The 25092-nt window shown below is 35.0% G+C and overlaps 2 protein-coding genes across 2 annotated transcripts in view; one reads left to right on the forward strand and one right to left on the reverse strand.

The window, feature by feature from the left end:
- The window catches only part of pigs (GAS2-like protein pickled eggs), a 379701-nt gene that overhangs the window by 266316 nt on the left and 88293 nt on the right, over positions 1-25092 (reverse strand). The window lies entirely within an intron of this gene.
- On the forward strand, positions 12772-15726 carry LOC149412883 (uncharacterized). The gene is made up of 2 exons (XM_089645147.1): positions 12772-13006; positions 14561-15726. Exons 1-2 carry the CDS (start codon positions 12799-12801, stop codon positions 15058-15060), a joined length of 708 nt encoding a protein of 235 aa, XP_089501273.1. The 5' UTR covers positions 12772-12798; the 3' UTR covers positions 15061-15726.

Here is a 25092-nt window from a genome sequence, read left to right on the forward strand (position 1 = left end):
AAATAAATGAATTATATATACATATTAAAGATAAAATACTGTGCTGAATATGCAGTATGGTAACGTATTCAAAGATTATTTTTATCTTTATTATCAAATCTCTTCATCTGAAAGGTGTAAAAAATAAGACATGGTGTAAATATAAACTAAAAAAAATTAGTATTGCTAATTTATAAAGATTCTCTTCAAATTATTGGCAATAACGAATAAATCAACAGCTTTCCGGACAAAATTTTAGTAAAATTCGAATACCTTGGTGTTCCAACATCGTGATAATATATTCGCAGTTTACTAGAATTTTTTTACAGGCCCGCAATCCCGGTTTTAACCGATTACAAATAATTTGAAGAGATTCTTTATAAATTAGCAATACTCACTTTTCTCCGTGTAACAGAAAAACATTGATATTCATTGATATGTGAATACTCCCAAACGTTTGGATACAGTGGGACTATATCCTATGGCAGCCACAATTGTGAAGCTGCATGTAGTGAGGATTTGAAAGAGATCGGTTAGAGGAAGATTGGGAAGTACCTAATTGGCTATTTAGATCAACAAACATGGCTAAAGCTACTTCAAGCTACGTGACACTGAAAGTATCTACCACTCCTTTATTTTAGATTCGAAGCAAACCTAAACATAGATAAATGTTAAATTTATATCTAAGAGGCAAAACTACATAAAGGCGAATTCGACGAACACATTATTTAAGAGTGAGAAAAATCGTATCCGATTACAGTGGCGTTCCCCAATTGGGTCCAATCAATGGTACCCGTCGCAGACTCATTCTGAACACTGCATTGCAGTGAAAGCAGCTGGGTTTTAAAATGTAACTTACTTAGCATTTCTGACTAGCACATAAATCAAAAATTATTAAAATATGCATATATCATCGAAGCATTTCAAAACAAATTCCTAAAATATCTTTGTTACAAGTCATTTGTAAGATTTTATAATTATGCAGAGGCAGCTTCATACTTTAAAATTGATTCACTGAGTGTACGGAGGCATCATAAAGATGCCCTATTCCTGCATTAATGGAAGACCAGTAAAATTATAATATAAAAAATGTAACTAACTAAAAAAAAAAATAAAGTAGTTAACAATAATATTCAATGCCCAGAGTTGCTAAACAAGATTCCATTCAATGTACTTGCGCGATCAACACGCTCTTGTATCCTGTTCAGGGTTGATCAAAGCAAAACGAACTCTAAGCAGAATTCTTAGGCACATAGATTTTAAAAACTTTATTTTTAATAATAATTACCTACAGCAAAAATTCATCGTGGTGCTGCATCCCTCAGTTAACCTTTATCCAATGCATTAGTTTACGTTAATGGTTGCCCAATCCCTGAGTGGGCGCTTAGCCTTTCTCGATATCAAATAAAACACGGCTCAATATTATAATATGGTTTATCATTTCACGCAGATTGTATAATATCGCACGCCTAAAGCATATTGAGTGCAGGCGAAATGCGCAACAGATTGCACGGATATAATATATCACCAATATAATAAACACGCATTGGAAATAATATATTGAAATGCATCCACGAAAAATTAGTCGCTTGAAATATCCATACAAATTGAAAATATCTCTCGAGTAAAAATAAGCGGTAATTGTTGATTGAAGTACTAGTAAATATTGAATTATTTGGCGTGTTGGAAATAAGCCGACGTAGCTCAGTGGTCTCAAAGCACATCACATGACCGGACATAAAAAGGTGCGGGTTCAATTCCCGTCGCCGGCATTTATTTTTACTCTGGAGATATTTTCAATTTGTATGGACATTTCAAGCGACAAATTATTGCTTATAATAATTTGTTATCATTTGTGCTATGCATAAAAAAACTTGTTTTATAAACATTACTTTATCATTAATAATGTTAAGTTGTTGTTTAACTGATGATAAAGAATACTAATTTGTGTATTTTTCTACTGTGCAATTTTTATGTGATCAGTGATCAATTAATCTAGCTTCTCTTTCACGAGCATTTGATCAAACAACTAAACTGGCATTTAAGTAAATCAGGTCCAATAATGTATTGTAGGTTGTAGGTGTCTGCAAAACGGGGTTCCTTGATATTTCATCCAAAAGGAAATTCAACAATCCTGTAAAAAGTGATATACATTAACAATGATGAAAAAAGTAGGTTTAATAGTTACCCGTGTTACCTATTTAACCTAATTTTTGTTTCATCACTTTATATCACTTTTTGGGGTGTGTTGAATTTTCATTTTGATGACATACCCGGTCACCGTAATACGGTACGCAATAAAATAAATTGTTTGCTTGAGGCCAGTTGTTTCACGGAATTCGAACAATTCATCATAATACAAAGTAAAATTTCAAGTTCTGTTCAATTTTTATTTAAGTTTTGAGAAATGACTGGCCCACAACGGATCGAACAGTAATAGAATTTGAAAAGAACTTGAAAATTAATTTTGAAATTTGTTGAATTCTGTAAAACAACCAAGCAAACAAAGCATAAAATTTACGACTGCAGAGAAGTTTTTCTTTCTTGACTTGATTTAAATTAGGGTGGTATTCGTGTTTTAATGCGACACACGATTTTTCCACTGCCCAAAGTCAACGTGACTAAGGCACCCCAATTCAAGACAAGTGGAAAACAGAAAGTACCTAGCAATTCACAGCTAGTAATCAAACCGGCCTTAACTAGCGAGGGACAGTTGCCCAACCCAGCAAGCAGTCGATACGTCAATTATTACGTTACTAGTATAAACGTATAGTTCAGATAAAAACCAATAGAAAGATATCAAAAGTAAATAAGTGTTTGTTCATCTTATAATCGAAAGATAAGTGTAGGAAAAGTCTGTATGGCGTATTCGAGTAATTACGCAATATTTTACTTTGATCTAGGGTTCGAAATCCTCATTTTTAAACATATTAATATTTACTTACAACTATTTATCTAAATATCATAAAGACCCTTTGAATGGAAAGATAACTCTTCGAAATGCATTTGCAGCTCTTGTTTATGTCGCGGAAACGTCAAACATATTACTTGTACAATTTATAATAATTAATAATGTAAATACACAAATAATTTATATCATATCATTTATTAAACAGAAGGGTAGGTAGAAAGCGTTAAAATCTAACGCTAATGAATTCTTTAAAAGAGAAATCTCAAGTGTTGCGTCAATCTTAGGTTCCGATTGCTATCGATTGAATAAGTGGCCACTAACTTGTCATTCAAACATCATTCATAATAATAAGCATTGTTCTGTTTGGCGAAAACTCTTAGCAAACGTGCCAATTAATACTGGAAAAAACTGTAACTTATTTAGTTGATTCGGTTACGATTTATGAATATTCAGAAGGCAATAGCGATATTCTTGAAAGCCAATAAACATATTGAAATTACAAAATCAGTAAGATAATATATACACCTGTCAAATGATAACAATCCATCTAACTCACACGGAGTGACGCGACATATAGAAAGACGCAATAAATAATATAGGAATAAACAAGTAAGTGAGCAAACCCCCGGCAGGGTTGAGATCCTGGATTCAAGTAGGTACTAATACGGTCGAATCTTTTTCTGAATTTTCTTTTTCACATTTTTCGTTTGAGAGTTGTTAATATTATATTCAATTATATATTATCTTAAATAAAAGTGATTCAAAAAGTCCTAATCGATTGCACCCTTCGACAAATTGCAATCTTTGGAACTTTGACATATCAGGTGAGAATGCTGTACTCTACTGGTAGCTAATGGAAGGTGCTCGGAACAGCATAAATCATACCTTCTACATTAGTGCATAAGTAAGAGACATGCTAAACGCTTGCTCAACATTTGTACACAATTCATACCACTCGATACCTAGGCTGTGGAAAGACTTTCTGGATTGTATGCTTCTTCCAACAATGCGGGTCCCTTTTCTTTAAAAAAGACTATACATAAACAACGTCATATAACATGAATTTAATAATCTTCACACTATCACCAATGTACAAACGTAATGGTTTAGATTTAGAATTTACTGGATTCTATGATCGAAAGACAGCTTTTACTTGTAAATCATAATCTATACATATAACATCCACATAGTGATCCACAAAAAGAACATCGGTTAAGCATAAGTAAAGGATGGTTCCCACTGTGTTTGCAAACTTCATCAAATTGGCGCGTGCGGCCGGAAGTGCTCCGTACGATACCATCCTTCATTATTGGCGTTGCTGCGTCTCTCGTACCCCTCACTTGCCTCCTGCTCCGCAGGTACCGTCACGCTGATTGCCTACGTGATGACAACCAGGTTAATTGTTTGTATTGTTGCTGTCACCTGCACTGACAGATCACCCAAAATGTATGTAATGGCTTCCCGGAGACTTGTTGGGAAGGACGCGACAAGTGTATGCAAATGGGACCAGTGGAACGAACGTGCGGTACACCGCCACCGATCGATTGTTTGTTTGGATTGTTTTTAAATGTAAGTGCTGATAAATTATGATGTACTGCGGTGTTAGGTCAATATTTGAACTTCAAATCATTGCAAATACGTTGCATCACGTTCTTTAAACATCATGTTGGACTATGCTGGGCGCGTGGCACAACTAACCGATGACCATTGGAATTACGTTGTCATCGGATAAAGATAGATGAAAGAGTGAAGAAGAGAGAGAATGAAATAGACTGATTCTAACATTTTCAATTAGTGAGACTCGTCGATTATCTGGTAAGCTGAGAAATTTGGGGGTTAGGCATAGTTTAAGTTCAAAACTGGAAATAAGAAGGCTCGTGACTAAGAAGATGATGACCCACCAAATGGTCCGAGCATCGAATTGGTACCCAGTCGTCACAGGTTCAATCTTCTGATGGGTAAGTCCTTCATCAATTTACAAGCTACAATTACAGCTTTTAATGATGGGGAAATGGAGAAAATCAAACATTCTCGTGCCATGCATAAACCGGAAATTTTTGTCTTTCTTAAAAAAACAGTATATCATTTCGTTAGGTTTGTGTCTTCATTCGTTTGATTTGAATATGATAAATAATACGCAATTGATTCATCGGTCCAAATAGGCCTCCTAGGTGAAGTCATTATAAATAAAAAAGTATCTCATATTCATCGAGATTTCTTACAATAATGATGTCTTTGTTAGTAAGTGCATTCAATTCAGTGCATTATTTCACGGTGTAAATTCAGAATTGCATTTCCCAACGGACTATTTGACACGGACACGCCATTCTGTGTCAATGAATGGCTCCACTTTGCTTATACAAGAATACAAGTCCCGCTTGACAGCTACAATGGCGAAATATATCGACTCGCATACTATGATTATGTCTTTAACTTGCTTTATTGTTCCTCAAATTGTAAACCTTGCGACCGGCCGTGTTCCAAGACGGTAATTTATACCGCTGGCAGTGATTAAATGGCTGAACATTAACTGTAGCATTAGATTAAATAATGCATTGCAGACTGAAACGTCTTGGAGGAATGTAGGGACAAATAATTAATACAATACTTGCACATTCCATCTAACTAAGTATGCTCACAAAGCTAGCGATTCTCACATATTATACAAACAAGTAAAATCAAATGAAAATAAAATCCTCTCCACATCCTGCCACTGATATTCTTAATGGAAATTGATCTAATATTTACAGAGTATTGAGTATTGAGGTATTGAGATAAATAGAACTGATTAGTGTAATGAGGAAGTTATGTTTAAAATGCGTGATAATTACATGAGTTTAGTTTAGAAGTTCTGTTGCATGAAGGAGGCCAATTTTTTCTACCGTCTTCTTCTGGTCCTCACTACATCTTCCTCTTCTTCCATCAAACTCCGCTGGATTGTTGGTTCTTGTATGTGTCACTCCTAATGGTGTGACCAAAGTCAAGTCAGTTTTCTTAATTGTCAATAATAATTATGAAAAAATGTTAATATAGCATTGAAGGTACATATTAAGAGACAGCAAGAGACATCAATTTGGTAACAAACTTCCCACTGACTCTGTCTTGTTGATATTTCTCTTTTCGAAACAGTTAATTCGTGGTGGAATACCTACAGAGGATGTAATAAAGGTTGTTGTCCATAATTGGGTCAGGCCAGTCTGAAAATACCCTTAACAGAGTGAAACTGGTTCCGAATAAATATATAAGTGTAACAAAGTTTTTTCAGTCATTTGCAGATTAACAAATTTGAATACACTACGGACTGTGAGAGAATTGATAGTTAATTTGAAAAAAAAATACGAAGAACAAATTTAAAAAATAGTATAGAAGAGATTAGTTAATTTACTGGTCATAGTTATTTCGCACTTTCTCTGAAATATGGATTCAAAATGCTTAATTTATTTAGGTATTTTCTGACTTATGTTAAGATCTGTTTATGTCGGCAATCAAAATTCTGAAGTGATGTCGCACAATAATACATTAAATAAAATAAAATAATCTAATAAAAATAATGTAACACCTTTTATAATAATTTTAATAATGCTATTAATATCCAATTCGTTATGTGCCTGAAATATTAATTTGTAAAATTATTACGTGTGTATAGATTGAAATACATGGTTAAAAATGTTACACCAAATTGAATGCCCAACTAAAAAGGAACGTAATGTTCAATGCACAAATCAACAACCCATTGGTATAAAAATGCCTGTTTGTTATGTGCCAGAAATATCGATCAGCAAAGCGACCCCCAAGGATCAAATGTAAGACCTGTTCTACTTGCCTCAAGTTACCGAATTTGAAGTGTCTATCCACTTGACATTATTCTTAGTCTTTGTAATGAACTGACAAAATGTCGAACAGCTCTTGAAATTCACCGCGTACTTGAGGTGCAGTAGCTTTGGTAAGAATTATTAAGGACTTGAAAAAGAAAAAGGTGACACGCTTTATAAAAATCGAAAGCTACTTGATGTTTGAAGCTCGTAAAAAAATCTTTCGTAGTCATGTTTTTTAAATGTTCTGATACGTTTTAAACTTCTAAAACTCTGTGAGTCCGTAATCCCCTTTTGAAAATGCCATGTAGTCAATTGATTATACAGTAATTTGGTTTGTAATAATTTATCAATATAATATCTTTTTTATTGTAGGCAGGAATTTATTTATTCCTGGATCTGCATCGCCATCATCAACACAACAATCCTTGCAAAATTCCGACCCCCCACTTTGATATGCATCCTCTCCAGCTGTCTTTCTTCTGTTCAATATACCCAGTAATAGGATGCTGCTTTTACACGTGTAACCAATAAAGTTTAGATCTCAAACACCCCTCATTACGGAACATCTTTGGTGGTCGACTATTTACCATCCTTACCACATGCCTTAAGCAGCGGTGCAATCAAAACTTTACATCTAGTTGTTTATATATTGACGGTTCTTCGAAGAACTTATTTGGCTCATGATAATCCGCAATGATACATGGACCACCAAAATCAATTTGCTTATACGACTCCAGAGATCTTCGCAGGATCTTCTAATCCGATTGTATTATAAAAGTTCTGTTTTATTATATTTCATGATCGCGTGACAAATATCTGCACCAAGGTGGACGTTAGTTCTGGACTTTCAAGATATATGACTATAATGAGTCATGAATGTACAAATACAAATACTGCGTACTAGTTATCAACTTCACAATTTATTGCAAAATGCAATGTGAAAGAGTGCGAATGGCACTGGGATAGCGGGTAACCCCCATGACGTGTGGTGTCATAGATTATCCCCTTGGATTATTTCAAGGGGTAGAAAAACAGCCAAAGGGGGTGATACCAAATTAAATGCATATGTCGAGGGGTGAGTTGGCCATATGCAAAAACAGGAATAAATAAAAACATTATTCCAAAAGTGATATATTTGGCATTGGTGTTAGCACGAACGATTTTATGTTATTTGTGAATCGAATTGGGAAAGTTTGCACAAGGATTGCCGTATTTGGTTAATTGGATATTTGATGAAATATCTCGGAAAAGGATACATTTGTAATAATAAAAGGTCACGAACGATAGTCGTGGTGCAATATATCATCTGCGTTCACAAAAAAAGACGCAACAGGTACGCGAATATTTGTTTCAGAGAACCATTTATCACATTTTAATGTTTATTTTGAGAGATTTATGGCCAGAATTTGCGATATTTAATGCAAAAATTTCAACGCAAAAATCAGTAAATTATCTTTTGGCATTGTTAACATGCATTATTTATAATAATCTGTGACACTTGACAAAACATATATTTTTAATTTTTGTTTGTAAATTGTTCAATTAGTCAGAGTCAGTTCACTCAAATTATAATTCAGTGTTGCTCTTTTGATTTCGAGAGAACGGTGTCATAATTTATAGCGAGCCAAGGAAATATTTAAAACAAACTTGGGAGTTTGGAAAAAAAATATCTTTTACATTATCTGAAGTACATCGTTTATTAATTAAATAAAGATTGCAGTTCGTTTGACAAGTAAACAGTAATTAAAGCTGTGGTGAATTATGTGATTTCAAACAAACATTCACCCCAAACAAACAATAGTAAATGGAAAGATTGGAAATATGAACCTCATTTAAATATTATGCAGTAACTTAAAACTTCACCGAGGGGAGAAAGAATTTAACCGCCATTTTTCCGCTACTGAAAATCATGAAATAAATTTTTTTTAACTCATTTATTTTATACATTGTAGTAGGTACTGTAGTGTGTCCTCTGAGTGCAAAGTCGTATCTTCTCCAAGCTGAAACTATCTAATATAAGTGTGATTATCTAAAGTGACCTGCCAGGTAAGTGTGCTCTTTTTGTATCTGTTTGTAAATAAATCAATAGAGCCTAGAAAGTCATATTCGTACCACAACGCCCTTGGGGTGATTTTTTACAGCAACAGCGCTACACAAACTATCCAGGTATTATTTTTCATTAATATTTTTGTTCCGGCACATCAACATATACATCTTAACATAAATACCCGTAATTTTGTATCATCCTTCTTCATCGTTTGTTCTATCATCCACCTGATTATAAATGATTCTCAATCATACTCCCTTTTCGCTAAGTGAGGAAATTTTATTCATGCGTTATATATAGTGATAGTGTATTTTAAAGATAGGATTTTAGGTTTATTCGATGAACGACCACCAAAAAAGATACTTTATAAGCCTGGAGAGAAAAGTAGTCTTGGGAGACGGTGTGAAGGCGAACACCATATCCTTGGATATAAGGAACAAAAGGGAGACAGCAGAAGACTGGGAGGAATTGAGGCGTTTCCAGGAGGCGGTCAGGACTATCTGATAGAAAAGTTGTATGTTATGTCAAATTTTTAAAATTATTAACCTGTAATTATTAATAAAACCGCATCCTTATTCCTTATCAACAAACCAGAATCTAAACAGTAAATCATCCAAAATAGTGGTATATGACGTTGCTCTAACTGTTTACAAAAGAGCCTATCATTATACGAGCATTAATTACATACGCATCTTATAATTATTTTTGTACGGTCGAATCTGATTATCCCCTGCATCTGGCAATGCTCTAACTGCGGGACTACGGACTGCAGTTAATGTGCGCATCTGTAGTATTTTGTACATATACAGGGTGGGGATTTATAAACCTCTTATAAATAGGTGTTTGTTTTTTTAATGAAATTTAATTCGCTTATTTAACATTATCAAACGCAGAAAATAGTATTTTAACGATTATTTAACCACTGCCAAATATTGCAAATATAATATTCCATCTACCAACTAGGAATACAAAACAAAATGTAACATTCTATGCAATACATACACAACTGATTATCAGACAAACTCACTAACCAATAGGATGCATGATCTGGGCAACAAGTTTGGGGGTATTATTGATATATTTATCTACTCCATTTATATAACTAAGCGTAATCTATACCAGCACTTTGTTGAATTCTACAAACTATTGTAGCGTTGGTAATGTTGTTTTAGTGGTTTGTTTTATATGTAGTATTATTCTAGTTTCTATATTATTTTGTGTTACTGTTAAATGCCTTACTAATATTGTTTCATATTCAGTTTATCAACTGTTACATCATTTTTTTTTAAATATTGTATAATTTTCGATAGCTCACTATGTACATTTTGTTCTTAAAATCCATGTAAAATCCCGGCTAGGTGTAAAACAAAATAAAATAAAATAAAGTATGTATAAACATACATGAATGATTTTTAACCAGCTCTCCCCAAAAAAACTGTGTAGACCTAATAACTTTCAGTAACTTTTTAAAACTTTTTTGTGTTTAACCCAAGCAAATGGATCTGTACCGCTTAGCGAATATTACCTACGCAATTTTTTTTGTGAGTGACTATGGTGAAAACGGCAGAATACATAACTAACTTACCCTTTCTCCGTTAAGATTTACGAATTGTAAATCGATGTTTGTTGAAAATTCTTACCTGAAACAAGAGAAATAAAATTATTTATTTGATCACAAAGGAAGACATTATGTTGGTTCAGGGATTTATCATTCGTATAAAAATCAAGTTATATTCGTTATATGTATTAAGCGTCCATGAGTACGGGTAATTAGTCAACTTTTTTAAATATCTCAAATTATTGTGACCGGATAAAATGCCAATTTAACACACCTTTAAATAGTGATCATGAAAAGTGATGAAACGAAGACTAGGTTAAATATATTGATTTTTTTCATCACAATTCATGACTTTATATCACTTTTTAAATTTATTTTTAACTTTCATTGTGTTGAATTGTCACTGTGGTGATATATCCGGTTACCACTCGAACCAATGTGCAAAAATGATCAAAGATGGTGTTTTTACATGGCGTTGCCGATAAATCTATGTTGGTTTCCGCGTACACTATTTTAAACGAATGAAGAAAGTTGGTATTTCATTCAATTTATACTAATTTTTTTTGTTGATATTTGAAGAAGATAATATCAGCAATTCTCAATGAAAATATGAAAAAGATAAAAACACAGAAAATAAAAAGGTTTGGTCACAAATGCACTCGAAACCAGATTCTCTAGTCCTACACGTAGGTACTGACGTATTTTTTTCTTATTTTTTTACATTGATTCCACACAGGAGGCCCTGAGGAAAATAATTTCAATTAGGGCCTATTTCATCTCTGGCGATTTTCTCTGGAGGGCCTTTTTGAGGAGAGAAAGGAGTGAACATGGGTCTTGAAGAGACCCATGTTGTAGGAGGAACGAAACACAGAAGCTCAAGAACGAGTTGTAGAAGCCACCCGTTCTCATGTGACAAATGTCAACAGTGTACATATGTTGGGCGCGCGTTTGGTCTCTACCAATTGAGCTGTTGCTCAATTGATTGAATACATTATTTGCCCTGGGGCTATACATTTTCAGTCTCGGGCCCCAGTCACTGCCCAAGCGGTAATCGCACCACTGGGTAAGCCTAATAACAGCGTATACCTGTAAAAGAAACATGAATCTTAGGGAGAATTCGCGACGCGTATTATTTGTACTTTGAAACCAATCAGAAAATTCTTCAATGTTTTTGTCAGGTTTTTAATTCACCACACTGTATTGTAGGCACATGCACATTTTAAGTATAGTCCTGCCACTGAGAACTGCGGTGTAATCTCCCTTTCTGTTACATGCATCGTTTATGTGAAAGAGGGGGAGTTTGCAACGGAGCTATCAACGGTATGCTGCAGTGTATTGTGCATCGTGTACGGTGTATCAAGCCATGTGAATTTGTTTGAAAATCTGTCGGGAACACTATAACGTTTCCCCTCCGGGCATTACAGACATATAGACTTGCAGACCCAACAGGGAGTCCATGGTAGGGCTACCCTTTCACAATAAAACATTAATAAATATTTTATTTTATTAAACCCAATTACTTTGCGTCTATTGGTAAAAGATTTAAGTAGAATATTTGAGGTATAGGCAAAATATTAATAAGAGAACTTTATACAAAGCCATAAAATAACTTTAAACAAAAGTTACATTAACCTACTTAGGCTTGGTTGTTTCGTTTGTTTTTAGCTAAAGCCGTGAATAAATATGAGGTAGAATAGGTAGGTACCTAAAAAAATATGTTTCCAAAAAACCGCTCCTTCAACTAACTTCAAACACTATTTTAAATGCTCAGTTTTAACGGCTTCTAATATTATAAGGCTTAGCACGCACTGCGATTAAATGCAAGCGTTTTGAAATCAAAAATTTAAGGCGATGCCATACGTAGTAATGCAAAATCGTGTGTTTTTGGTTTGAAAATTTGTTCGAATAGAAATGTTTCAGATGCTTTAATTAAATACTGCGAGAAGAATACATCTTGGTCTTTGAAATAATCGAGTATTTTTTACATAAGTCTTTTTTTAAGCCCAGAAAAAATAATGTAAAGGCGTATGAAAACTGCTTTAAAGTTCAAAATCTCCTACTTACGAACCAGTTTTCGGTTATGATTTTATTGTATAATGTGGCAAATCAAGTTATTTATAAAATGATCGAAAAAAAAATATATTTATGCCTGAACAAAATAAAATAAAAGGCACTTTTTGGCCATGTTTTTTTCTTGCATAAATCAAAACAGGCGGATGGTGTTAAGCGGGAATTTAAACCTTATCGCCATCTACGTAAGGTTTGTTATTGATACCGGCTCAATTTAAAATATTACACGACGTAGTGCATCGCCTTAACACGCTATAATTGGATAGCGGTTTGAAACCGCACGATTTTTTTGTATTCCATAATAGTGGTATGGTGGCGCACGCACAGCGGTTAGCCGCATTCCAGTTTAGATTCAGTATTGACTGGGCCAGCTCAGCGGTGAGACGTTGTTTGCAGTGCTGTTGTAAAAGATAATGTGATGTCGTCCGACTCAGAAACAACGTCAGTAGACTACGAAAATGTGTCTAAAAACATTATTTTTGAGGTGGAAAAAAGACCGGCATTATATGACAAATCGTTGAATCAAAGCAGAGACAGAAATATTAAGGCCCAGCTTTGGCTAGAGGTCTATCAAAAAGTGTGCAGGGATTGGGCAAGCTTATCGGAAGCAGAGAAGAAAAATAAAGGTGAGTAATGCGTTACAGTTTTATTATTGAAATCAATTAATTAATTACATTGCATCGTACTGTTCCAGGTAGAGATGTAATGTCATTACTAGGACGAAGTCTAATTGGGTTTAAGTTTTGCAGTTCCGAATGAATACAGTTCATTGTAATATACAGCACGCTTTTATTATGTAATCGCATACGCCATTTATTTGCCATAACACCAAATTTACATTCAACTGTTCTTGTATACGAAAATCTGTAGATATAATTTTTTACTTTGATAAAATTTCTGCTTGGTATCAAATTTTAAAAGTTCAATAGCTTCACCAGCGACAAATATAAATGGCATATCAGGTCCTTTATTATAATTTGGTATCATTAAGCATGCTGGTAAATCCAGTTGGTTTGTTAAAAGTTCTCCACCAAAATTAAAATTTCGGAATAAGCTGGCATCACTATTGGATCCTTATGCACCCACGTCAATGGGAACGAAGCAATAGTTAGCATCGGCAATAGATAGCAGAATAATTGAATAAAACTTTTTATTATTAAATGATTCTGAGCCGGTATAATCGGATCTTTCCATTCTGTGGTGCTTGCCATAAACTGTAACGACACAATTTGGGAAGTGTGTTCGTTCAAAAAACGCTTTTGCTATGTTTAACCAATCTTCTTTTGTAATTTATTTAATTTAAATAGGCCAGGCAATCTTTCGAACAGGCCTTCCATTGATATGCTTGGTGTAACTATAAGTGACCAGCTCAGGTACGGGGGCTCCATCGAAGCCAGAGTAAAGTTGGCCTCTCAGAAGCTGGGCGTACTGTACAGGGCCCGCAGATACTTTAATAGTACACAACTGCTCACCCTGTACAAATCGCAAGTGCGCCCTACTGTCGAATTTGGCAGCCATCTCTGGTCTGGAGCCCCAAAATACCTGAAAAAAACCCTTGACTCTGTGCAGAAACGGGCGGTCCGTTTGATAGATTCCCCAATCTTAACAAACGGACTGCAATCTTTAGAGCACAGGCGTCAGGTAGGTATGCTGTCCTTGTTCTATCGGTATTACAATGGAAGATGCTCTGAGGAACTAGCGTCATTGATCCCTTCGGCACCGGTGCGTAGTCGGGATACACGCCAAACGCGCGCCCAACATTTGTACACAGTTGACACTTGTCACATGAGAACGGGTCGCTTCTACGATTCGTTCTTAAGTTCAACAGCTCGGCTGTGGAACGAACTGCCGGCCTCTGTGTTTCCTCCCTCCTACAACATGGGACTCTTCAAGACCCATGTTCACTCCTTCCTCTCCAAAAAAAGACCCTCCACACAGCATCCCCAAAGATGACATAGGCCCCGAGGGAAATTATTTTCTTCAGGGCCTCCTGTGTGGAGTAAATATTAAAAAAAAAAAAAAAAAGGCTGCAAACGTAACCACAAATGCTTGTATGTTTGATAAATAATTTCACTGATAGTCGTGACGCCAATCAAGTAATCAAAGTACAACGATTTCATGCTATTTCCTGTAATAAGGTACCCGTGAACAAGAAATTTATTTTGTTTATTTGGTTTCAGGGAACTCCATACAAAAGAAATGGAAAAACATAAAAGACTGCTTCGCTAAAGAATTGGCTGCACAGCAAGGCAAATCTGGAAAAGCTGCTCCTCCAAAGAAAAAGAAATACGTTCATTTCGATTCAATGCTTTTTCTTATTCCGTCCATTCAGAAACGAGAAACGACCAGGAATGTATTGTCTCTTGTTTCTACTCAGGACATCGAAGCTGATGTAACATTGCCTACACCAGCACAGAATTCACAAACAACCAATAACAATAGAATACAACTACGAAAGAAGAATTTTTCAACAGACAATGAAAAACAATTACTAGACATACTAAAATACAAGAAAATAGACGACGAAGACGAAGAGAAAAACTTTGCTCTAATGATGGTTCCTATGTTACGTAAATTAAATGAAGATCAAAAGCATTATGCAAAGATTGAAATCCTAAATGTCTTAAAAAGAGCACGTTCTCATTCATCACCACAACAATCAAGGAACAATAACATTTAGATGTAGTTTACCATTATATCTTCAAACATATTCCTAGCCACAAAACACCTATCAATATTCTCCACAATCCTCATCTATGGGTACAAGTGGGTTTCCAGATTGGAAGATACTACCAGTATCGCCCTGGTGTAAGACCACCATTCAGAATTGAAACGTTGCTCCAAATGGCTTTAGCCATGTTTAGTGACTAGATCTGAATAGCCAGGTACTTCCCCACCTTCCTCTTTCCCTTCCCCACTTACCTTCAGCCTCACAACATCCCCCAATTGGGGATGCCATAGTCTCACTGGCTCCAGACGGGAGCAGTTGGGACTCTTGTGAGGAATTCACTATAAAAATAAAAAAAATAAAAAAAAAATATATCCAATCCAATCACCACCAGAATCACTGCCTCCATCAACTCCATCACCACAGCCACCTACAACTTCATCTCCTCAGTTTCCACCAACTACATCTCTACAAGCACCACCTGCACCAACGCATCAAAAACCAAATGGGGAGCAAATTATCGGGCAAAAAGTTGTAAGACTTAAGCCAGTGCGACTTCCAATTATGTGTCACAATTTGAATATCAGTTAACAGAAGATCAAGACTATGCCGAAGAGTTTGCTTGAGGGTATACTCAAAAATGTGCTTAATTTTTATTATTATACGTTCATTTTTTAATTTGTCCTGTTCAATTGTAAAACATTTGAATTAAACGTTTTCTCGATAATTAAAAATTGTTTTCTTACCTCAACGTAACAGAGGGTACTTTTCTGGTGATAATGCCTTACGAAATGCAGTATCTTCATATTTTAGATACTGGCCCACAGCTCGTAATAATTTATTAAAATACCAATAAACATTCTGTAGTAGTTAAAAAAAACTTATCGGGATGCTGTCGCACATCATTGTACATTTTGCAAAAGTATATTATAAAATGTCTTTGATCTGTTAGTAGATGTACCCAGTTACTATGACGGCTATGATATTTTTTTAAAGCAATGCCACAACACACGCTGCTCGCCATAAATCCATTGTGGTACTGAAATATTAAGTAAAACCGCCAGTCGCAGTGCGTGTTTGTACGTTGTTTGGCGTTTTCAGCTATTACAAAACCGCTTGCATTTAATTGCACTACGTGCTAAGCCTTAGTGGCAGGTCATAAACTAGTAACTATCGATCATAAAATATTATTCGATTTGGGATATTTACTGAGTCGACGCAGATTTTAAAAACACCTCATTACACAGAAGAAACAACGAAACTTTAACCATTACTTATACTTAGTAAAACGACAGATACACTAACATAGATAAACTAAAACTAATTGAATAAACTACCAAAAAATTAATGAGATCCAGATCTGTACAAGATTAATTACTATTACGACTCCTAAATATTTTAAAAATGGTAAATCTTTTTTTGATTTAATTCCACTAATAGTTTTTAAATTGCGTATCCATTTAGAAACGCGATTAATACAAATAAAAACCCAATGTCTACGAGTATAAGGACAACAAACAAACGTATTCATCCAAATTGCGTAAAAGATTGAAGAGCTCTAAAACAAGCATTCGTTGCGCTAATCAAATCATTACTCCGTGTAATGAATAATGAATACGCATCCTTGTTCGAAACCAATATCAAGATGATCGTCATCCTGCTTGCGTCATTTCTCTAAATGATCCCATACCAAATTGATTTGAATGTCAACGGCGGATGTAGAAATATTTTTGAAACTCTTTTTTTCTGGCTGTTTTTAGAAATATTCGTAGGAGTTAATTGGTACAGAACAAAAGATAGATACTGCTAATAACTCAAGAAAATAAATTTAATAATTTCAGTTTTTATTAGAACGTAACAATAGACACATTATTATTTTTTCAAACATTGGCGCATAGTTAAGCCACATATGTAAATATCTTGTAATTACAATTTTTGAAATCAATTAAAAGTGTTATAATCATGGACTATTTTATCAATAATTGACATAAATAACGCTAGATTATAAAATTGAGCTCTCAGTGGCAGGACCATAAAATCCAGATCGATGGACCAAATTACTAGCATTTCCTTTGTTGGGTGTACTGGAATAAATTAATTTTATTTATTTATTGGATGATTTATATAGCACCGCTTTTGTGAGATATCACCTCAGGGGCGCTTAACAGTTAATGCAGATATTACAAAAAAAATATAAATATTACAAATTGAAATTGAAATTAAGTTAAATAAAATGAAGTACAGAAACAGGTGACACGAAGATGGAGAATCTGCTGCAAGAATCCTATGTGGTGAGGAAACTGGACCAGCTGCTGCAGCAAGAAAGTGCACCGCGTCCACCAACAGTGCCAGCACGAGGTTCGTCATCCATCCAGGTATGTGTCTGCTGCTAATAGAGCGCTGACACAATGTCCTCTCATGGATTCCAGACCTTGGCAGCACCGCTGTAACATTCGACGAAGGTAGAGGATGGAGACTCTGCAGCAAGAATCCTTGGTGGTGAGGAAACTGGACCAGCTGCTGCAGCGAAAGAGTACACCGTGCCCACCAACAGTGCCAGCACGAGGTTCGTCATCCGTCCAGGTATGTGTCTGCTGCTAATAGAGCGCTGACACAATGTCCTCTCATGGATTCCAGACCTTGGCAGCACCGCTGTGACATTCGACGAAGGTAAAGGATGGAGACTCTGCAGCAAGAATCCTTGGTGGTGAGGAAACTGGACCAGCTGCTGCAGCGAAAGAGTACACCGTGCCCACCAACAGTGCCAGCACGAGGTTCGTCATCCGTCCAGGTATGTGTCTGCTGCTAATAGAGCGCTGACACAATATCCTCACATAGATAACAAACCTTAGCCGCACATCTGTGACGTTCGGCAAGTCCATCTCCTTGTACACTTGTTCCTGGTGATTATGTTAGTGGTGCATTGTCATAATAAATTACCCTGGGCACTTGTTAGGGCTTCCAAGAATTCCATTGAAAACATCTGGCGTACCTACAGTTACCGATTCTCGTCCCAAGTTCAACTTCATCGAATTTAGAATATTTTTTAGCACAATTTTCGATTATTCATTTTTAACACACTGCACTCTAATCACATTACTATAAAGTTCTGATTACTAATTGGTAAGTTAATTTTAAATGTTGATTGACTGATTTTTAAAATAATTTCAAAGGGATGTTGCCTCGTTTCCCTTGAAAATACTAAAAAAAACACAAAGCGGTTGGAAGACGGCATAACGCGTCCAGCTGCCACAAAGGGCGCTAACTAATGAATGAAACTATTAAAAAAAACTTCCTTTTACTATTCTTTCTTGATGAGTAAAAATTGTTTTAATTGTATCTTTAGAAAACCGTTTTTAAACGAAACAGAGAAATTCTTTTATTTGAAAGGGGGCGTTACAGAGCCTTGGGGAACACCAGACATTATCGCTGAATTTGGGAGGAATAAATTATCGTGTGGATATTGTAAAGGTAAAAGGAAATAAAGGTTACGACGGAGCGCGGTAGATACTCCTGAAGAGAAACCACCGCTGAGAATGAAAAATTTGCCTTAATTGTTGGTTTTTTGTCTTCAGATCTAAATAACAAATTACTTTTCACCCTTCCTCTTCCTATCATTCTTCCTCTCTCTCTATTATTTCAGCCTCGCAACAAGCCTCAATCAAGAATACCCTTGTTCCACTGATTTCGAACAGTAAAGCACTGTCCTTGTACTACCGGTATTTAAATGGGAGATACTCCGATTAACTAGCGTCAGTGATCGTTCATAGTCACAAAGCAAAACGCGCGCCCAACATTTGTGCACGGTCGACATTTTTCACATCAAATTCGTTTTTGAGTTCAGCAGCTCGGCTTTGGAACGCAATGCCAGCCTCTGTATTTCCTCTCTCCTACAATATGGGTCTGCTCTAGACCCATATTCACTCTTTCCTCCCCTCAAAAAGAAACTCCACACAGCATCCCCAAAAATAACTTCCGACTCCTGTGCGGATTTAATGCAAAAAAAGCGGGACAAAAAAGGGAAGTTCGGTTGATTGAACAAATGAACTAAAATTGGCATTAGAGTGACAAACAAATCTCGGTGTTTATTTCTCGTACCCCAAAATATATGACAAGACTATGTAAACATGAACAAAATAAATAATTTGTTCAGGCCACCCCGGCGTGTGCATTTGACTATTTTGGTAGTTAGGGAGGGTGCCGTAATTACATTAGGAATGTACACGTGCAGCGTTGCACTAGTGCTGGGTGTTATATTACATTATGGGAGAGCTTGGTCCACGAACACGCATGCAGTTTCTATTTTCATCTGCCACCCCTCTGGAACTATGGATCAGGGTTCGGTTACCTTTGGAAGATGGTTAACTATTTTTTTCTCAGACCTGTGACTTAGGATCTAGGCATACACATCAAGTATTTTAAGTTTAACTTTGGTGAATCGGCTCGTATTATGCGTGCCTCAAGACAAAATAAGTATGAAATAGCAAAAAAGAAAATAAATTACGTATGCACCTACATACCTAGAAGCGAAGAGTTGTGTATTTTTACAACAGCAAAAAAAATCAGAAATGTTGTTTTATCGAGTTTCTAAATGCCTATATGAAAAATTATTCAAATGCACCAAAATTCAAAGCTCAAGTAATCATTCGGTAAATATGGCTTCTAAGTTTTATCTAAAATACTACGATTATCTTTCAAAAACATTGTTTAAAGAAGAGCAACATTAAGTAAATAAATATAAAAAATAATTTAATTTATACCTAATTTATTTATTTTCCATCCAAACTTTTCCAGTTATCTTTTGATTCAGTACGCGCAGGAGATATATTATATAAAGATACTGTAAATCAATTCAGAAAATGCTTAAAAAATTAAATATAATAAGTGCTCAACAAAGAATTTTCAATAACGTTAATTTAGAGATAAACTAAATTGCAATCTACACACACCATAAAATACAAAAGAAAGCATCAAACCTAAATAATTTACAAATCAAAAACACAGAATTGTTAACTGTATAAAGCAGAGGTTCCCAAACTTTTTTGCCCCGTAAACCACTTGCCAAATATATATTTTTTCCGTAGACCCCCTGCCTACCGAATATTGAATTTTCCTAAAACTATTAACGTCCCTTGTGATAATTTCTCTTTTTCGTAAGAAGATTCCCTTCCCTTGCCTGTCCAACAAGCAGGTGGCGGTTTAGTCCCTCTGTCAGACAGGGGCGCCCTTGTAAGGTATTACACCAAATGAAAATGGAGCAGGATAAGCAACGGGAATTTCTTTCTGTAGCTGGCCCTACAGAACTGCCCCTTAAGTTCTTTGTTAGCGCTTATTCCAATCAGTTCTTGTTGTCATATGATATCCGATTCTTCAACATTCCACTTCCACAATCAAAATGTCCTAAAACTTAGTTTTGAAGTCTGTGTGAAGTACATTTAAATGTAGAACGTCATCATTAACCTGGACGTTTTTCAAAAATAATTTGGAAATCTAGGAAAATTCGCGGCTTCGATGTGCAATGTAATACTGACGAGAAAAGGAACGTATAATTTTATTTATATACCTCAATAAACAACTTTACGAAATATAAAAATACAAATATCAAATAAGTAATTTCGCAGTCTATTATTAGTATCACGTAAACTGTGTTATTTGTGTTAGGTGTATTGTGCCAACTACGGAACTCCTAAATGTTGACTTAAGATAAATGAGGGTCCGCTCGCATGTACCCCCATTTGAATCTCGTGGACCCCATTTTTTTTTCTCGCTGACATAGACCCCTAGCAACCCGATATCGACCCCTGGGGGTCTATATAGACCACTTTGGGAACCTCTGGTATAAAGGAATCCAAATGTTTGGCTCAGTTCCAAGTGAAATTAAAAATGTACCTAGTTTATGAAAAATGTTGTATGTAATAAGTATCTATTAGTTCAAATGTACCTATGTTTTCATTAGACTACACTAAGTGGATCTATTTAGAGTGCAATAAAAAAAGCCTCGTAGATTACAATATTACATATTATTGAGTCTTATTATTGAAAACTGGCTCGCGTATTAAAGTTTCTTTACACATACCCCATAAATATTTCCCTTAAATATATTCATTAGGAACAAATTGCCATGAAACCAAACATCACGCGAGGTGACAGGACCAGAATACGCCGGCTTCACAGAAACATCACAGAAACCATCAGCGGAAATGTTGCTTCATGGGGGAGAATGGTATTTATTATTATCCCCTTCATTACTATTTTTACTAGCTTGTAATAAGCGGCTGTTTTTGCTGGCAGACCCTGAAGGAGGAATAATCTAGATTTTTAAACTTTAGAATCTATTTGTAGGTAGGTACTGTAAAATAAAACAATTATGTGTTTTTAATTTCAGAAAAAACTCAATACAAATTAACTGCTATGTAATTTTGACATTTTATAAAAACATGTAGGATAAATGAAATTAAAAAATTTTGAACTAAAATATAATTTTAGTTCTTCTGTTAGTTTTTTTGCATGATTTTTTTTTAGGGCAAAAGATGATTCATTTATGATGCTTTTTGCACCCCATTTACGGCAACCCCCAATCGCGATACTTTAATTTTTTTAATAATCATATCTCAAATGTCTTCGGTTGTTGTGTTTGTTTGTTCGATAGTAATTATTAGCCAATATTTGGCCTCGGTTATTGGTTTTGCTGAGGTAGTTTTGTTATATGATTCTTTCTTTTCCTCTAAAAAAATACTTATTTTTCCCTATATTTTTCTCCATTGATTTGAGTTTCTTTTGTAGTTCAATTATTGTTTCTTGTAGTAGTAGTTTTTCCTTATACCATTTCCCTCAATTTGACATATTTCCTGTTCTATAATTATGCGTTGCTTCGCCCCTTTGATAGATGAGCATGTTTTAATTTCCGTTTTTATTAAATGAATTCATTCTTGTACGTTTGGGGTCCATAATGTGTTATTATTTTTGCAGGCTTCCTGGCGAGTGAACGTCAGTCAGCCTGCTATGTTTGCAACAACAATATATTTAACTGTGTTTCACTGTATTTAGCGGTAACTATGTTTATCGCAATTCCTGGGCGTGCGAGCAGCATTGCTACAGAAACGAAAGCAATGTTTATTTAGTCTTCATCACTAGGAGATCCCGTGCTGAGACGAATTAGATTTTGGATGGAGGGTTGTCAGCGACTTCTGTAGTTCAACTTCAAGGTTTGAAACAATGAAATTATAATTTTATATAATACTAGCTGTACAAAATTTTTCATATTTAAGGTATTTGTCATGTAATTTAAAAACAAAAAAGAAACATAAATAATTTTTATAAATATGTTTTTTGAAAAATAATGTTACGTTATTTACAATAAAATATAAAACGATGAAATTATTATTTTATATGATACTAGCTGTACCCCGCCACGCGTTGCTGTGGCTCAGTCTGTCTATGCAGATAGAGAAACAATAGCGCGTGTTAATAGGAAGGGTGCATGGATTCGCTGCTTTGATGCGCCACAGAATAGCCGGGACGAGTCAGCGCTACCAGAGATCGGACAATACTCTTGTCCAGGCCGTTGCCCAGTGGCAGGGAGCGTCTCTAAACCAGAGATGGAAAATTTCACTCAAGCCACCGTAAAGTCCTAATGTGTTCATCAATTTATTCATTTTTTTTATTTTTTTCTATATTGATTTTTTATGTACATATTAACTTAAATGTAAACTTTTATGGCAGTCAGAGCATTGCACACACCGCTCTGTCCAGCTGAAATAAAAATTATTATTATTATTATACTTCCAACAGAAGAGCTGTTTTTTTAATATATATTTTTACCTGTCACAGGTAACATTTATATAATATAGGTATACAAAAACACACGCGTATTCGAATGCAACGGTGTGTCAACATTTCGGCGAAAAACTTTCGGAGATTTAAGATTTTGATCAAACAAACATTTACATATTTTTATGTAGAATATAAGAACATCACAATATAACAAAAATAGCTACTCGAGTGTGAATACAATATTTAAATGGTCATGCGTAGCGCGTAGTACCTACTTAGGCGACAATATGTATTATAATATAAAGCACTGCCGCATTTTAGTATAATTACATCATTAAAAACCACACCGGAAGAACTGCGAGAAGTTCTTGACATAAATGGTATGTGCATAGTTGTTATATGAATCATTGCTGTATGGGAGAATTGCGGTTAATAAACAGCTTAAAGGGATTCTCATTTCTGGCTTAAGACAAACATTTGAATTTGGAATTCGTCGAAAATTCAAATGATTTCATCGTTTTGTTGTGAGGAAATGTATTTTACTGTTTTATTCGACTGTAAATTATAATTTGAATTCTAAATTTATTCTTAGACAGGAAATGGGCGGTAGTAATGAAGGTGAATCGAGCAAATTATTCTTATTTTGAAATAAAAATGGTAGTAAATCAGACAACAATCGCAAAAAGAAGATTATCCTAGAATGTCAGCAGAAATGAAAGCCCAAAACTGGGCGTCGAAATAGGTAGGAATTTCATACAGCGCAGTGTCCAAAATACAAATAAATCAGCTATCTAAGTACAACAATTGACCATATAAAAATTGGTGTTTTTCTTTGACACATTCATAAAATTACAGCAGAAGTTTGATTTTTGAAGCAGCAAAACAATGTAGGTATAATAACAGACAAAAATACGAAAGGACGAAATATTTTTTTGATTCATTTTGTTAAAATTCTCCACTAGAAAAAAAGATTACAGAGCAGAACTTGTTTATAATTATACTGTTTTTTTTTAAATTTAACAATTTAATCGATTGTATAAAAGAAAAACAATAAAAGTGCCTTGAGACATGACAAAATAAAAGAGAAAGTGAAAGAAACTACTAATATTAAAAATTCTAATTTCAGTTGTGCGCCTGTAATTCTGGTTCAATTAACTCTAGAACACCGATTTGTCAAGTGTCATTTTAAGTGTAACTGTTTGTTTGAAGAATTCTGACAAATGATAAAGTACCTACCTATAATATAATAATTTTGCCATTTTCAAAATTGGAACTCATTTGTCGAGAATGTTTTGGGTCTGCGCTAGTTAAGCATAAAGGAAAATAAGTCAAAGCTTGCTTGTTCATTATTCCAAACATGCAATAAAATCTATGACTTCCGATCTTTGACTTCTGAGTATAGAGTTGGAAAGGGCAACAATAATCAAGAATCCTTAAATAGGTTCCGGGAGAAGGAGAGTAGGTACCAGGAACGAATCAGCAAACAGAAGTAGCTAGTAACTTCACCCAAAGGATGAAGGATATCCTGCCTCGAGCGTTGACCCCCCAGCTGCAGACGGCGGCATGGGCGAAATGCAAAACAAAACAGCCAGCAAATAATAATAAGCATAATGGCAAAAATGTCGCATTGAAATTCACAGCAGTCGACGCCCGTGTGAAGGGTTAATAACGCAAGGAGCGAGGATGATTTAGTACCGAGAGCCGTGGCCATTTGTGAATTATTATTAGAGCTTGCTGAGAAGAAAGAAGTGTAAACTTTAATTATGTCAGACGGCTGGATGGAAGCTAAGGCTTACTTTGTTTTCTTGGATAGGTCAAAAACATTTCATAAAAAGCCTAAATTCTTCCCTTTCAAAATACCAAACTGAAATGTTAAATTGTTTTCGACAGACCACGCGTATCTATTATACATAGTTTAAGAGTGTAGAGTACTACAGCCATTATTAATATTTGAACATGAAAATTTAAAGCAAAACCAACAACCAAAAATGCCAGCATGAACAATTGTCAACGGATGTTTCAGAAAGTTACACCCTGATGAAAGATAATATTATGACACAAACCAAGTATGCTTAAAAATATGGGTACCTTGGCTAGAAAGATTTGAAAAAATTACTTTGAGGTATTTTAAATCAAATTAAAATAACCAACTTTGATGAATAATTTAATTTTGTGTGTCAAAATTTAAATATTTAAACACAGCTTCAAACAAACATTCAAAACACTGGTTCCCTTTCTATTAATAAACTTTGGTAGATCATAATATATTAT

This window comes from Hesperophylax consimilis, chromosome 22 (genome assembly GCF_061612785.1).
Source record: "Hesperophylax consimilis isolate HC1 chromosome 22, BYU_Hcon_1.0, whole genome shotgun sequence".
NCBI lineage: Eukaryota > Metazoa > Arthropoda > Insecta > Trichoptera > Limnephilidae > Hesperophylax > Hesperophylax consimilis.